The following is a 15,028-nucleotide window of genomic DNA, read 5'->3' as shown; positions in this document are numbered from 1 at the left end:
TCTTCCTCCTCCAGAATCTCAACTCTTGTTACTTTCCCAGGGATGTCTGCCATCACCAACCTGTTTGGGCCTGATTCCTTTGCCATGGATTCCTTCAGAAGCACCCCCCCCCCCATTACTTATCAGTCTGTGATTACATTCTTTAGTTGTGACCCTGTGGTTTATGCAGGACACCCACTGAGGCTAGGAATCGTCCCTGTTTATGCTCCCGGCCTTTCATACTGTGCCTAGCTGGTGTCTGGTACAAAGCAGGCGCTCAGTTCTTAAATAAGCGTTCGCTTCAAATTCCAGAAGTATCAACACTTACTCGGATTTGTGCATATTACCCCTGTATCTGTAGCCCGTGCTGTTTGATGGCTGAAATCTTCTATTTGTGGAAGAGCATGGTAGCTGGATTTTGTAGAAATGAATGAGCCAGGACTGGTGACGATGCTAAAAAGCCCCATTAATTTAGGACAATCTAACTGAGGGCTCCTTGTCTTCTCTAAGAAGTCCGCTCCACCTCCATCTCTCCAACTCAGAACCCAGTGTTTGAACTTCACGATGGGTTTGTGTCTAGCTGGCAGGTAGCTGGAGAACAGGGTGGAAGGGCTGCAGCCCCGGCCCCCCCGCCCCCCTCCTAAGTGATTGACCAACACTCGCTAAAGACTTACTACGTGTCCAAGGCCTCCCCGCACTGAACAAAGAAAAGCCCCCGAGCTACAATCCCTGCCCCGGGTGGGATGTGGCCCCGGATTAGGGAGAAGTGCGGTTGACCGAGTCCCTGCGGTTGGAGTTGGCGGCCTGGGAGTGCCACCGCGAGGCCTGCGTCTGCAAGGGCGGCTCATCAGGTAGTGTCCGTGCGTGTGCGTGTGTGTGTGCGCGCGCGCGTGTGTGTGTGCGCGCGGGGCGCGGGGCGGGGGCGCGGGCCGGGGCGCGGGCGCGGGCGGGGGCGCGGGGCGTCTCTAACCGCGCGCCCCCGTGCGGCCGCGGGGCGGGGGGGCCGGCTCTCCGGGGCGCGGGGCGGGGGGCGCGGGGCGCGGGGGGCCGCGGGCTGCGAGGCCGGGCTGCGGGCGGCAGGAGGCAGCGTCGGCCCGGGCGGCGCGGCCGAGCAGGCGGCGGCGGTGATGTCAGTGGCGGCCGGGCTGGCAGCAGCCGGCACTTCCTGTAGACGGGCGGGCGGGCTCGGCTGCAGAGCCCGGCGGCCCGGGTCGGCCTCTCGGCGGGAGGAGGCGGCGGCGGGGGAGGAGCAGGGGGAGGGCTGTCAAATTCGGGAGCCAGATTCCCCCCCTTCCCCCGGCGGTCCCTTCCGCTTCCCCGGCGCCCGGCGTGACATCTGCGGGCCGGGGACCTGCATGCGCGCGCGCCGAGCGGCGGAAGAATGGCAGTGCTCAAACTCGCCGACCAGGTAGGGGCGGCGGCGCGGGCGGCGGGGACGGCGGGCTCGGGGGCGCGGCGCGGGCTGCGGGCTCGGCGCGGCGGGGAGGGCTGTGCGCGGCCGCCCGCTGCGCCCCAGGCGGGGGGCTGAGGCTCCGCGGCGCCGTCCCCGCCCTGGGCCGTCGGAGCTGCGCGCTCCGCCCGGTGCCCGCGGCGCGCCCGAGCGCTGGGGCCGGGGCCGGGGCCGGGGCGCCGCCGGGGTGCGGGCGCGCGGGTGCGCGGGTGCAGGCGGGTGCGCGCGCGGGTGCGCGCAGGTGGGCGAGTGCACGGGTGCAAGCGGGTGCGCGCGGCTGTGCGAGTGCACGGGTGCAAGCGGGTGCAAGCGGGTGCAAGCGGGGGTGCGGGTGCAAGCGGGTGCATGGGTGCGCGGGCGCACGGATGCAAGCGGGGCTGCGGGTGCGCGCGGGTGCAAGCCGGTGTGCGCGGGCCCCGGCCGGGCAGGGGGAGGGGAGGCTCGAGGGGCTCCCCGGGGCCGCCCGGAAGGAGGGCGGCGGCGGGAGCGGGCGGACGGCTCGCAGCCGGGGACCCTTCCCCGAGCCACGGCGGAGGCCGGCCGGGCCCGCGGCCCCCGGGGTCGGGCTGTCTGGGGCGTCGGTTCCCCGGGACGGCCCGACCTCCCCCGCCGCGGCGCGGAGGCTGCGTGTGCGCGGCGGCCGAGGTGCCCCGGGAGCTCCAGTCGCGCGCCCCGGGCCCGCCCGCCGTCCCCGCCCGCCGAGGGTCTGTCCGCTGCCGTCCCGGCCGGCGCCCGCCCAGGGGAGCTGCGGAGCCCCGAGCGTCCTCGCGGCGGGTCTGGGCGACGGGGACGCCCCACCTTTGCAGCCTTTGCTGCCCCGAGGGCGGCGGCACTCAGAGGCGCCCGCCGAGCTGCGTGACAAAACTCTGCAGCTCCTTCCGCGAAGGAAAGGGACCGGGCGGCTTCCCCTCGCCCCCCTCCTGCCATTTACTCGAGGGTCGTGAAACGAGCACTGTTTGGGGGTGCAGGTGGGCCCGGAGGCAGGCTGGACCTCGGCGCCCCGCAGAGGGGCTGCTCCGTGGTGCGAAACCTCCTGCGTCTCCAGCCGGTTGCACTTGCTGCCTCGCTGTCCCCAGTTAGAACACCCGCAAGCTAGAGGCGGTCGGTCACCGGAAGGATGGGCTCTCACGTCTTTCAGATTCAAAATTTTGCTTTGTTTGCCCTAAATACTTACAGGCCTCCCCCCACCCCCCTTTCCGTGGGGGAGAGATCACTGAATTGACATTCATCTTACCCTTAAATTTAGCAGGAGGAACAGCTGGTAATTGTGAGGCATCTACTTGTTGCCATTGGTTCCAGAGCATTTAAAAGTGTTTGCAAGTTGATAGAAGGATTCCCTCCACCTTTTTTGGTCACATACTTTGACAACTGTTAGACATTTGTGTGTGTGTGTTTTTAATCTTCCAGTTTGAAGCGGCCCTGGTCATGTCGTCCTTGCTGGTCCAAGTTACTATACTTGTCTCTTAATTCCTAAATCTTCGAAGTACAAAACATGGATCTAAGGGGCATTATTTTTTATAATCACACGCACAACAGAATTTCACATAGAGTTTTAGAGGAGGAAGAGATGCTGAGGATGATCTCAGCTCAAATCCTTTATTTTTTTAAATGGGGAACCTGAGATCTGAATGAGGGAAGCATGCAGTCCCCAAGGACCGCAGCTACTGGCCTGCATTGCTGGAACTAGCGCCTGCCTCCTGCCTTCCAGACTTCTGTGCTTTTTGCGAGAGTTAGACACCTCTGTCTTCTCATTTGACGTGTTGAAAGGATTAGAAGAAGGCGTCCTCTCCTAAATCATGATCAACCCTAGGAGAAAGTTTATTTCTTGGTTTTAGGAAGAAAAGTTATTCTTTGGGACTTATCCGAGTAGGACTTTCAAAGAGGTTTGTCTTTTAAAATGTTTCCTAATACATCTCCTCCCTTCTCCAAAGAAACTAGTATCGCCATGGAGATGAAGAGTCATATAACCTGCATTTGGCTCCATCTCCAGATGCATAAAAGGGATCTAAGGAGTTCTAAGGGTTCAGGAGCACCTGAGACTTGCCACCCTATCTTGGGACAAGGCCAGATGGAGGCGAGATGAGGAGGTGGTCTGGGCTGGGTGGAGTCGTAAGCAACGGAGGTTTCTGTGTGTCTTTAGGTCCAGGAAGTGTGTGGTCTTTTTTGCCTTATATGGTGTTACCTTTCAGTTTGAAACTAAATTCTTAGGTACTGATGCTTAACCTCACCAGAGGCTTAAAAATCCTTTGCTTAAATTCCTACTCCAAGAGTTCTACTCGTCGTTGTGGGCAGGGGCCAGCCTGCCTGGAGTCTTGCTCGTGCCGTGGAGTTTGTAGAAGAGTGCCTGACTTTCCATTCAGCGGCTGGTGAAACAATCACTTCTCAGTTCCTCCCTCACCTTTTTTTTTTTTTCTTGAAGATTTTATTTATTAATTCACAAGGGACAGAGAGAGAGAGAGAGAGAGAGGCAGAGACATAAGCAGAAGGAGAAGCAGGCTCCCTGCGGGGATCCTGATGCGGGACTGGATCCCAGGACCCCAGGATCATGACCTGAGCCCAAGGCAATGCTCAACCACTGAGTCACCCAAGTGCCCGTTTGTGAAGTGATTCTTGGTTTTCACCATGGCTCTTGGATTTTGAGCTTGCTATCCTGATCTCCCAGACACATTCTTCTTGTTGATAACCTGAATCACAAACCATCTTGCTTTGTTTTTATATGTGCCTAGAGGAAAGCATGTAAGAAGATGACATTTCCTGTCCTGCTGCTGCTGCTGGGTGCAGGGACTGGCTGGGCTGCTGGCGGCCACCAGGTCCACACTCAGTCCTGCATGGGCACCTCAGTCATGGGCGAGGAGGAAACGTCTCTTCTGAACTCTGTTTTGGGATAGTTTTAAAAAAGGGAGAGGCAAGTGTTGTTTCCAGTGTTTTTTTTTTTTTTTTTAATTACTTATTCTCTCTCTCTCTTTTTTTTTTTTCACTATGAGAAGGAACTGGGAGCTGTTGCTACAAACAAACTTAGCATTTAGCACTTCTGCATTTGTAACCGTGCTCTTCTGTTTTTCCTCTTCAGACAGCACAACATCATTTTTCTTGCAATGTTATGGGGACCAATCATCTTGGTTTGCCTAGAACTGAGGGGTTTCCCAGGATGTGGTACTTTTGGTACTAAAGCTTGGAAAATTCTAGGCAAACCACGATGAGTTGGTCACTCTGTGCAGCATAGAACACACTGGCCTGTGTAATTAATATAATAATGTAATTATTGGGCAGCCTGGGTGGCTCAGCGGTTTAGTGCCGCCTTCAGCCCAGGGTGTGATCCTGGAGACCCAGGATCGAGTCCCACGTCCGGCTCCCTGCATGGAGCCTGCTTCTCCCTCTGCCTGTGTCTCTGCCTCTCTCTCTATCTCTCATGAATAAATAAATAAAACCTTAAAAAAATAATGTAATTACTTCCTCTTGGTTGGACATTAGGAGGTTTCTTTATATCTTTGATAAAGAGAGGTGACTTTAAAGTTTGGGAAAGGAAGTTCTGTTTCATACAAATGTAGATTTAGTGTAAGATAGCCATGAAACTCTTTGTAATTTGGTTTGCTATTGAACTTTTGGCGGCTGCTCGTTATGTCTGGTTAAGGTACTCCGGTGATTTTTAGTGTCTGATCCTATCTGCAGCCTGCCCTCCCCGCCCTCCCATAAAGCTCTTCAGAGTTAAGAAGCCCAAATGATAAGTTCTTTTGGACCTTTGAGATGTTCACTATTCTTATCTGAATTTGCTAGTGACAGCAGAATGTCACCTCTATCTCAAGGGCTGCCTATAGACAAACCGTTTCAGCAGGTGGCCCTTTTGGAGCTTCCTGCCTGGAGGCCTTCTGGCTAGGTGTCCCCTTGCCAAGTCCTCGCTCACACTTGAGTCACCCATCTCCTTGCCAAAGGCAGTGGCTGGCAGCTGTGGCAGTGGCAAGAAACTAGAAATTCTGTAACTTTGAAAGCAGGATTTCTAGCTCGCAGTGTGGGGCCTTGGGGACATGTTGTGTGTTTTATAGGGCTGCCCTCATCCTTCTGGGTTTATAGCAAACACGATGCTGTGGTCCTGCCTTCAGCAAAGACGGGAAAAGAAAGGCTTTATTCTTTGGACCCTTCTTTAGTGTTTTGGGATCCAGTCACGTGATTTGGGGAGTGCACTTGAGGGCTGGTGTTTCCTGGCAGAGACCTCATACTGGCTTACATTTATTGTGATCTTGAATGTTGGGCCCTTACGGTGAATCATCTCTTTTAATCCTCACAGCCACACTAGGAGGTAGGTGGCAGTGTGATTCCTATTTTATAGATGAGAAAACAGGAATAGAGGGGCTAATTGACTTGTTCAAGGTCATACACCCACTGAGCGAGCACCAGGTCCTACCCTGGCAGTCTGATCGCACAGGTGGGGCTCTAACCACAAGGCTATACTTTTAATAGTTGAAAGGTCAGCGCAGTCGTAGGACCCATGGGTGCTTGCTCTTAATTACCAGGAAGCCACTGGGCGAGCTGCACCCCCACACTCCTCCTTGCTCTTGGGGTCAGACCCAGGCCTGTCTGAGTTAGGAGCTGTTCTGAGGCCTCTGCTCCTGCCATACTTGGGCCCGGCTTATCCTGTTTGCTTCTCCACCTCCCCAACATGCTGAAAGACCTGTTGATTGGGAGCTTGGGGATTTTTTTTCTTGGTCCTTGGTCATTAACAAATAAACTATGATCGTTGTAGAAAAATCAGTAAGCTAGATACGCAAAAACAAACAGTAGAAACCATCTGCAGTCTCTGTACTCAGAACTACTCCTGACATCTTGATACAGAAACTTCTAGTCTTCTGAGTAGCCAGGTAAAATTTTTAAACTTTCCACACGATGATATCAGTAGCTTTCTCTTGACCACAAACCTAACAACTGTGCTGTTTAGACCAGTGACTTTTCCAAATAAACTGAATTTATGTGTCTCTTAAATAAATGACTGACTGCTCTAGTGTAAACCCAGCAGCACATGCCTTTTTTTTTCTTTTAAGGTTTCAACTTTTACTTCCTCTTTTCCTCTACATAGGGAGCAAATATAAACTCCAAAAAACACAATTGTTTGTTCCAGAAGCAGGACTGAAACATTCTTTAAAAAGATTTCTGTTTCAACAACATAATATAAATTATATTCAGTATGAAGTATAACATGAAATAATTTAAAAAATAGGGAGGAGCTGGAGAGATATAATCCTGTGGTTTTCAAACTTGGTAAGCTATGGCTCTCCTTTTTCTTTCCTTTTTTCTTTCTTTCTTTCTTTCTTCTTCTTTTTTTTTTTAATAAGCTCTTTGAACTCACCACCCTGAGATCAAGAGTCCTATGCTCTACTAATTTAGCCAGCTAGGTGGCCCCTATGGCTTTCCTTTTTGTTTTCCTCACAGGAGATTCCATATTGAAGCTCAGTACAAAAAAAATAAAAAATAAAAAGAAGCTCAGTACGTAAGAGATTGGTGACAGTAGTGATCCTTGAGGCCCTTTTAAAGATTATTTGGATTTAGTATGATTTGAAAGCCCCTTTGTATGGGAAGGTTATTGGTGATGGATTCATTGTTTTTTTTCCTGACATGTCGTGTACTCAAAAAACAAACATTTATAAATATTTGTAGATGATTAGGAGTTACAAAGAATTCGGGTGACCATATCCTTTTATTCATTCTGGGACAACTTGGAAATTGATGGGGGTCCTATTGAATATTAAGCTGAGAAAATAGGTGTGAACCAGGTGTGTCCCAGGTAAACCTGGACGCACGGTCACGCTACACAGACTCTGTGTCTGCTCACCCCAGGCCTGACAGTGATTAGTAGGCTAGTCACTCTCTTTTGAGTCAGGCTTGCACTGGAGCAGTTATTACAAAGATTGCTTTATCACCTTATGCAAGTGCAGAGTCGGAAAATGGTTTTCATTTCATACATCAGTTCTGACCGCTTGGTTGAGGGGGTGGCAGGAGCATTCTGGCTCTTACAGCTGAGGATGAGGGGAAATGTAATGATCAGTGATCAATGTTTGGGCATAAGGTAAGGAGAGGTGGCATATGTGGTGCATTAGCCAGCCCCTGGCAGGTCACATTAGGCTCTGGGGGCCTCAGGTGGTTCTTTGTAAAGAGAAGAGGTTGGACTGGATGCCTTTCGGGTGCCGTGGCTCCTCCCATTCTGCTCCCTGTGTGACTCAGTCTCTCTGTTTACAGTTCGTACTGTAGTCTTCTTCACAGATGTGGCCGTGGAGGGCGTATTTGCAGAGGAACTCCAATTTAATTTCCTAGGTAACAAAGTCAAGCAGTTAAATTCAGATTCCAGAAGGTTTTAACAGATGTCAATGATTTACAAACTGATTCCTGCCCTGTGGCCACCCCTTCCCCCCATTTGATAGCTAATGCAAGGTTATTTATTTTATAAAGACTCAGCTTTATTGATTATTCCTTTAGCACCCTTTTACCAACATCATCTTTGGCTTCTGCTCGACTTCAGAGGTTGAGAGAGTGGGTATTTTCTCTCATCAGCGTTCCAGTCTGTAAAAAACTTGGTAGCCCACGAGGTTGAAATTAATGATCACGAGTTGAGTTTTTCTTCATGATACTCATAATTTTTAAGAATCTTTTTATCTGTCTTTCCTTTTGAAGCTGAAAACTTACTCAGTACTCTATTACTTGGGCCAAGCAAATAGGAAGTATATAGTCCATCTTTGGACTTTTTCAGGCTTTGCTAAGCCGATGCTTGCTTGTATTTCTTGGTCTTCATGTGTCTGTAATTCCCTCACTCCCACCCTGTGAGTCATAAACATCCCAGTGGAACTTTCTAAGATATCCTTAAGAGCAGGAGACCATTCTGTGCCAGGGGAGTATCCAGAGCTCTTGGTAAAACTAGAGGGATTTGTAAGAACATCTGAGGCCTAGACATACAAAATTTCCTCACAGTTCCAATCTGTCTCAAAGGTTTCAGCGTTAAAAAGAAAAAAAGGTTTAAATGTTAAATTGCTTTTGTTTATTTTCAAAATAATACTAGATGGGAATCAGAAGACGGAATTCTACTCATGATGGTTCTTTTTCTAATAGTTGTAGGACTTTGGGCAAGTCCTGGCCTTAGTTTCTTTGTCTGTAAAATAGGAGTGGATGGTTGGAAAATCCCCTATGTTCTTTCAAGTTCTAACAGTCTAAGGGAATGCCCCACATATCTCATCTCAATTCATGGAGTCTGGTTTGAAAAGTATCTGCCTCTCATGAACTTTTGTTCTCTCCTCCACCTTTCCCCCTCCAGCCTCCCAGGGTGGTGGTGGCAGCTAGACTTGACCAGGTCTGAGAAACACACCCCATGTCTGCCTAAACGTCAGGGGTCCTTTCCCCAAGAATGTCATCCAGCATCTCCAGAAGCTTGGTTTCGGCGAGGAACACACAACCTTGTGGCTGCTCTCTGTGTGGCCCTGTGAGAATTCCCTCGTGCTTCTTGCAGACTCCATGTTTGTCTGTTGTGAGCTGTGCTGAGCTGGTGCCCACTTTAGCCTTCCTCAGAGATGCTGCTTTAGCAAATGGCCTGGGTTCCCCCCATAATCCTATTTTAGTGAGCTCCATAATAACATCTGGGTCTAACAAAGTCTGTTTCCCAACCGTTGGACCCAGAGATGGGGTACAGTTGACACAGTGACCACAGACTTTCTCAAGGAGGGAATCCTCACATGCAATCAACAGCCTGTGTGTGTGTGTAGATATACTCAGTCTGTAGAAGAAGCTTGTTTTGCTATCTAAGATAGTCAAGATGAAGAGAAAGATGGGAAGTGAGCACAGAGGAAGTGTCAGGATAGAAAGCCAGGTAGAAATTCAGGTAAATTGGGGCAAATCAATCAACCCATTATTGCTAAAGCATGGGGTGCCAAAACCCAGGGGTACCTCTACCCCAGAGCTGAGCAAGATGGCTTGTTGAGTTTGGGAAAGAAAATATCAGCATTCATATTTCATTTAAAACCCTTTAAAATGTTCATTTTTGGGGTGTATTCTAAATATGTGTTTATACTCCAATACTATAAAAATCCACTCAGTTCACCTTCCCACTTTTGACCACCTGGCCAAACCACCACTTGGACTATTGCAGCAACCTTCTGACTGGACTTGCTCATCCAGCCTTGATACTCTGCTCACAGCACAGCCTTCAGAGTGATGGAACACTGATGCTCAGATCATGTCATTTGTCCAGTCGGACCGTCCTATCTCACAGAGGAGAAGCTGAAGTCATAGTGTGGCTCACCACACCCCCCTCCACTCACCTGTCCAGCCGTGTCTTCTCCTTTCTCTCTCTGGCTGCTTGGCACCAGCACTGGCCTCCTCACCATCCAGTGAACACGCCAGTCACCTACCTGAGACCCCTTGATGTTCCTGCTGCCTGTGAAGGTCTTCCCCAGAAGTCTCCATGCTCCTCCTCATCCCTTTCAGATCTTTACTCACATGTTACCTTCTCAGCGAGTCCTTTCCTGACCATGCTGTATCAACCGCCTGTGCCATATTTCTTGTCCCCTTTCTTTATTTCTTTCCATAGTATCTATCCCTCATACCATATATTTTATTTTTTTATAAAAACAAAAACTTATGTGTAGAAGAGATACAAATAACAGGGCAGAGGTTTCTGTTGTTTTGTTAGCTTGGTTCATTCACTGCTGTTAACTTCAGCACTTAGAAAGGTATAAGGCACATAGTAAATGCCCAATAAAGGTTGGTTAGTGAATGATATAAATATGGATGAGTGTGTATGTATAGTATGTATATACCTACATGTTCAAATGTTTTTACTCAGGTGCTCAAACAAAGATCTTAAAAATACTTCTTTTTTTTTATTTTTTATTTTTTATTATTTTTTTATTATTTTTTTTATTTTTTTTATTTTTTTTATTTTTTTTTATTTTTTTTTATTATTATTTTTTTTTAAAATACTTCTATAAGAAAACTTTTATAAACAGAGCTTCCATCTGTACACTGGGATATTGGATTTCCATTCAAACAAAATTTGGAGTAGTCTTTCTGCCCCATCAAAAGATAAAAGATCACATATTGTCTTCTTTTCTGATTACATATCTCATCTTTTTAAATTGAACTTTTGGTGGCGGGGGTGGGTTAGCACTGTAGTTGGTCCTCAGTGGGTTCCATTTCTTTATAGGGGAGGTATCAGGGTGACACTAGGAAAAGGGAGATGTGGACCCTAAATATTATGGGGAAGGATGCTGAGACCCATTGCAAAGTGGAGTATCTTTTATGTATTCAAGCAATCAGCATCTGTTTAGTAAACTTCATCTCCAAGGCAGTGACTCTGGTGGAGTCCTGTGCTCCCCTCTTTCCACAATGGATAAGAACAAGTATAATAAAATTTCTGGTTAGAAACCAGAGAGCCAATTGGAAAGGAGGATGTAAGACAATAATCATGCTTTATGGTGTTTAATCTGGACAACTTCTCTATGAAGGAGTGACTGTCATCATTCCACTTGACAGATGAGGAAAATGAGAATTGAGAGATTAAGTGGTCTCTTTAGGGTCACATGACTCTGAGGTTCACATCTGGGCAAGCTTGTCTCCCAGGTGCCCATACTTAGCTCTTGTGCTTCTGGCCTCTTGAGACAGGCGTAGTATCACAAGAGGCTCCCTTCTTCATGGAGCTCATGGTGTTGTTAGAGATGGTATCGCATGCCTTGTGGATGGAAGGCCCTAAGCAGATGTTTACTGAATGCACGTGGCATATGAAAAACCTGTCAAACCAGGTATATGCACCTATGTTCATATAGTACTATGACCTCAGCTTTTCCACTGTGTGAGATAGGACAGTCTGACTGGACAAATGACATTCTGGGGGTACAGAAGTCCAGAAATGGGAATAGTTACTAAGAAAGGCATCAGGGAGCTGGAGGGGGTCCAGTGATCCTAGAGGAAGGGAGTGATTTAGACAGTAGAAGAGAATGGAAGGCATTCTAGGTGAGTGATGTGCCTGTCGGGTAACCTGAAGACGGAATTTACGGAAGCAGAGGGTTCATTCTAGGAAAGCAGAAGACAAAAGGAAAGAAATATTCAACATGTATACTTGGTAGGAGAGGTATTTGTGTATTTACAAATCATTTTTCCTTGAGTTTCTCTGATAGGTACTGCATGTCCTCTCCTGGAGACATAAATTGTGTCTGGCCAAGACTCATTGTTTCCATGTGTTGGATAGGCATGAGCTTTAAAAAATGAGTTTGTATCCCATCTTGTTCTAAGGAGTATTGAAGCATAAGAGGAGGTGTTACTTTATGGGTCCTTATGTCTCTACCATACCGTCTACTTGAATATTGTACATATTCTTGTTCTGGCAACATTTTGTGGATAAATATGTATCCTGGAATATTAAACTTCATTGAAAGAGGCTGGATGAATGGTCTTCATGGTGCACGACACTGACAGATTAATGTAGTAGGTCTGGAGAAGATCTGTTTTCAACCTTATAAATTTTTATTAAAAATCACTTTAAAAAATCCAGACTATGGGAATACACAGGAAAAAAGTGATTTCATTTCTTTAAAAAATCAATTGTGAGTTGCGCTACTAGGTATTTATCCAAAGGATACAAACATTGTGATTCGAAGGGGCTCATAGACCCCAATGTTTATAGCAGCAATGTCAACAATAGCCAAAATATGGAAAGACCCGAGATGTCCAGCGACAGATGAATGGATAAAGAAGACATGGTGTACACACACACACACACACACACACACACACACAGGAATATTTCTCAGCCTTCAAAAGAATGAAACCTTGCCATTTACGATGACGTAGATGGAACTAGAGGATATTATGCTAAGACAAATAAGTCAGGCAGAGAAAGACAAATATCAGATGATTTCACTCATGTGAAATTTAAGAAACAAAACCGATGACATAGGAGAAGGGAAGGAAAAATAAAATAAGGTGAAAATTGAGAGGGAGGCAAACCAGAAGAGATGCTGAGCTCTAGAAAACAGACGGAGGGTGGCTGGAGGGTAGGGTAGCTGGGTGATGGGCAGTAGGGAGGGCGCGTGATGGGTGTTCTCTGCCCCTGGTCAATCAGTAAGTTCTACCTCCCAAACTAATAAAAATCAACTGCGAGATAAAAAGAGGGAGGGGGAGGGGAAATAGATCAATGAGAATTAAGACCCTAATTCTAGTGCAAACTAATTGCAGCGAATGGATTTGGATTCTGATTCAAACAAACTTAAACACGTTTCTGTGAGACAGTTGGGGCAATTTGGATGTTGCCTGGGTATCTGATGCCTTAAAGTATGAATATGGTACTGTGGGTAGGTTGAAAAAGAAAGTCTTTATCTTACAAAACAAGAAAACAAAACCATAAAACCTTCGCGTTTGCCCAGGGCACCCGAATATTTTAGTGACTCACTCTTTTTGGAAGCTTTTTTATTTTCCTTTCAGTTTACTTCTTCCTCCTCCCTTTGTGCCCCTTCTTTTTTTTTTTTTTTTTCCCTTCTTTTTTTTTTAATTTATTTTTTATTGGTGTTCAATTTACTAACATACAGAATAACCCCCAGTGCCTTTGTGCCCCTTCTAAGCTCTCTACTGTCACCCTGATAGAACACCTTCAGTAGAGTTGTTAGGATCCTCTTTGATTGTCAGAAAAGCATACAATTCTGCTAGTTTTGTGGCCTCCAGAAAGAGGCAAATAGCCCTGAGTTGGTTGTGAAGCTCACGCATCTATTGACTCACTTTCAGTGGCCCTGGTAATTCGAGGTGGATATTCGAGTCTCTACCTGAAAATCACAAGTTGGGGGCCTTTAGGAAGACCTACATTTGGCAATCTTTGTACAGTTATTTCAGTTGTAAGGTATTTCCAGGGGAATTTAGAGTTGTCCCAAGTCACTTTGTTGTAGTTTTCTTTTTTAAATTCCAGTGAGCGTACAGTGTTGTATTAGTTTTGGGTGTACAATATAGTGATTTAACAGTTCGTACATCACCTGGTGCTTATCATGATGTTATATTAATTTGTTAAAAATGATCTTATTTATTTTTTATTTGAGAGAGAGAGAGGGAGGGAGCACAAGCAGGGGAAGGGGCAGAGGGAGAGGGAGAAGCAGGCTCCCTCTGAGTGGGGAGCCCCGACTCCAGGCTCGATCCCAGGACCCTGAGATCATGACCTGAGCTGAAGACAGATGTTTAACCAACTGAGCCACCCGGGTGCCCCGATGTTACATTGCTTTTAAACCATGATTCTATTTAAACTGGGTAGTTTTATTTACTTATATATGTTTTTAAGATTTATTTTTATTTATTTTAGAGAGAGAGAGAGAGAAAGAGCGTGCTTGTGTGCGAGCGGGGGGAGGGGCAAGGAGAGAGAGGTAGGGAGAGGAGCACATTCCTCACCGAGCACGGAGCCCCACACAGGACCAATCCTACAACCCTGAGATTATGATCTGAAGCCGAAATCAGAAGTCTGAGGCTTAACCCACTGAGCCACCCAGGCGCCCCTCAACTGGGAGGTTTTAAAAGACATCAGGCAATCACAGGTCTCAATTTTAATGACCCTTGTTGCCACACCTCTTTTCTTACCTGAAGGGGAAGTAGGACTTGGCTGTTGCCCTCAAGGATCTCAGTGTTGCTTTTAGGCAAGCAGAGATATCTTTATTTCTGCAAGTGCGAAAATCCTTCCATATCCTTTTCTTTTTTAAAAAAAAAATCATGTATAGAGCATGAGAGTGTGAGAGCTCGAGTGTGAGCTCAGATGTGAGGGGCAGAGGCAGACGGAGGAGAGAGAATGCCAAGCAGACTCTGTGCTGAGCGTGCTGAGCGCAGAGCCCTACATGGATGGGGCTCGATCTCCCCACCCTGAGATCGTGACCTGAGCCAAAGCCAAGAGTTGGACGCTTAGTCTGCTTTGTCCCCCGGGTGCTCCCCTTCCATGTTCTTCTTAATGGAGCCCAGATTTAAGAATAGATTGTAGGCTTGAGAAATGGCCAGTTGCAACTTGAGTAAATGGTCTTGTTATGTGTAATTCAGAAGCCAGTTGACCAGGGTTTTTGATCTTTGGAACCTCCGTATAATGAAGTCTTGGGTCCCATAAAATAAGTGTAGCATTTAGTAGCTCATGCTACTTTTCTTAGCAGCCAGAAGAAACAATCTTATTTTGAGGAGCTCTGCTCTTTAGCAAAAGAGTATCCAGGTCCTAGGGTACTCTAACTACTCTATATACTATATTTTAAAATGTGACATCTCACTGAACAGTTTCCAAAAAATTACATGGGAGTGGCATAGTGAAGGGAATACCAAAGTTGCTGTCTGAAGATCTAGACTATAGGCACATCTCTACTCCTGACTAGGTGTCTCAGGCACAACTATGACAAAACTTTCCTTGATTTAAAAGTGGTTATAATAATACTTGCTTCATGGGGAAGTTGTGACAATCAAGTGGGAAAAGTCTGTGTACAGTAAGTGGCCTATGTGAATTCAATAAATAGTTCTTGAATTTCTGGTTGATTCTTCATTTGTCAAATTAAAATGTTCTCTAGGGTCAATTTCAATTCTATGAGAATATGATTTTAATTATTTTTTTGTTTTAAATTTATAACCATT

The 15,028-nt window shown here is 47.2% G+C and overlaps 1 protein-coding gene across 15 annotated transcripts in view; it reads left to right on the top strand.

The window, feature by feature from the left end:
* Window positions 1-1,054: 1,054 nt before the first annotated feature.
* Window positions 1,055-15,028, top strand: part of ANKRD44 (ankyrin repeat domain 44) — a 362,773-nt gene continuing 348,799 nt past the window's right edge. For 5 of the 15 annotated variants that reach the window (XR_003134598.3, XR_003134599.3, XR_007408878.1 and 2 more), the window contains exon 1: window positions 1,059-1,387. Coding sequence is in view for 9 of the 15 variants with exons in the window: in XM_025442115.3 (XP_025297900.1) it covers window positions 1,361-1,387 (27 nt within the window). In the remaining 6 variants the exon portion in view is untranslated. Of the gene's footprint in view, window positions 1,388-15,028 lie in introns of all 15 variants that reach the window. The other 10 variants (XR_007408879.1, XR_003134597.3, XM_025442117.3 and 7 more) reach the window with 5 other exon arrangements.

The sequence above is a fragment of the Canis lupus genome, chromosome 37 (genome assembly GCF_003254725.2).
Source record: "Canis lupus dingo isolate Sandy chromosome 37, ASM325472v2, whole genome shotgun sequence".
In the NCBI taxonomy this organism is placed as follows: Eukaryota; Metazoa; Chordata; class Mammalia; order Carnivora; family Canidae; genus Canis; species Canis lupus.
Note: the sequence above shows the minus strand (reverse complement) of the source record. Positions and strands in the feature narration are given on the sequence as shown.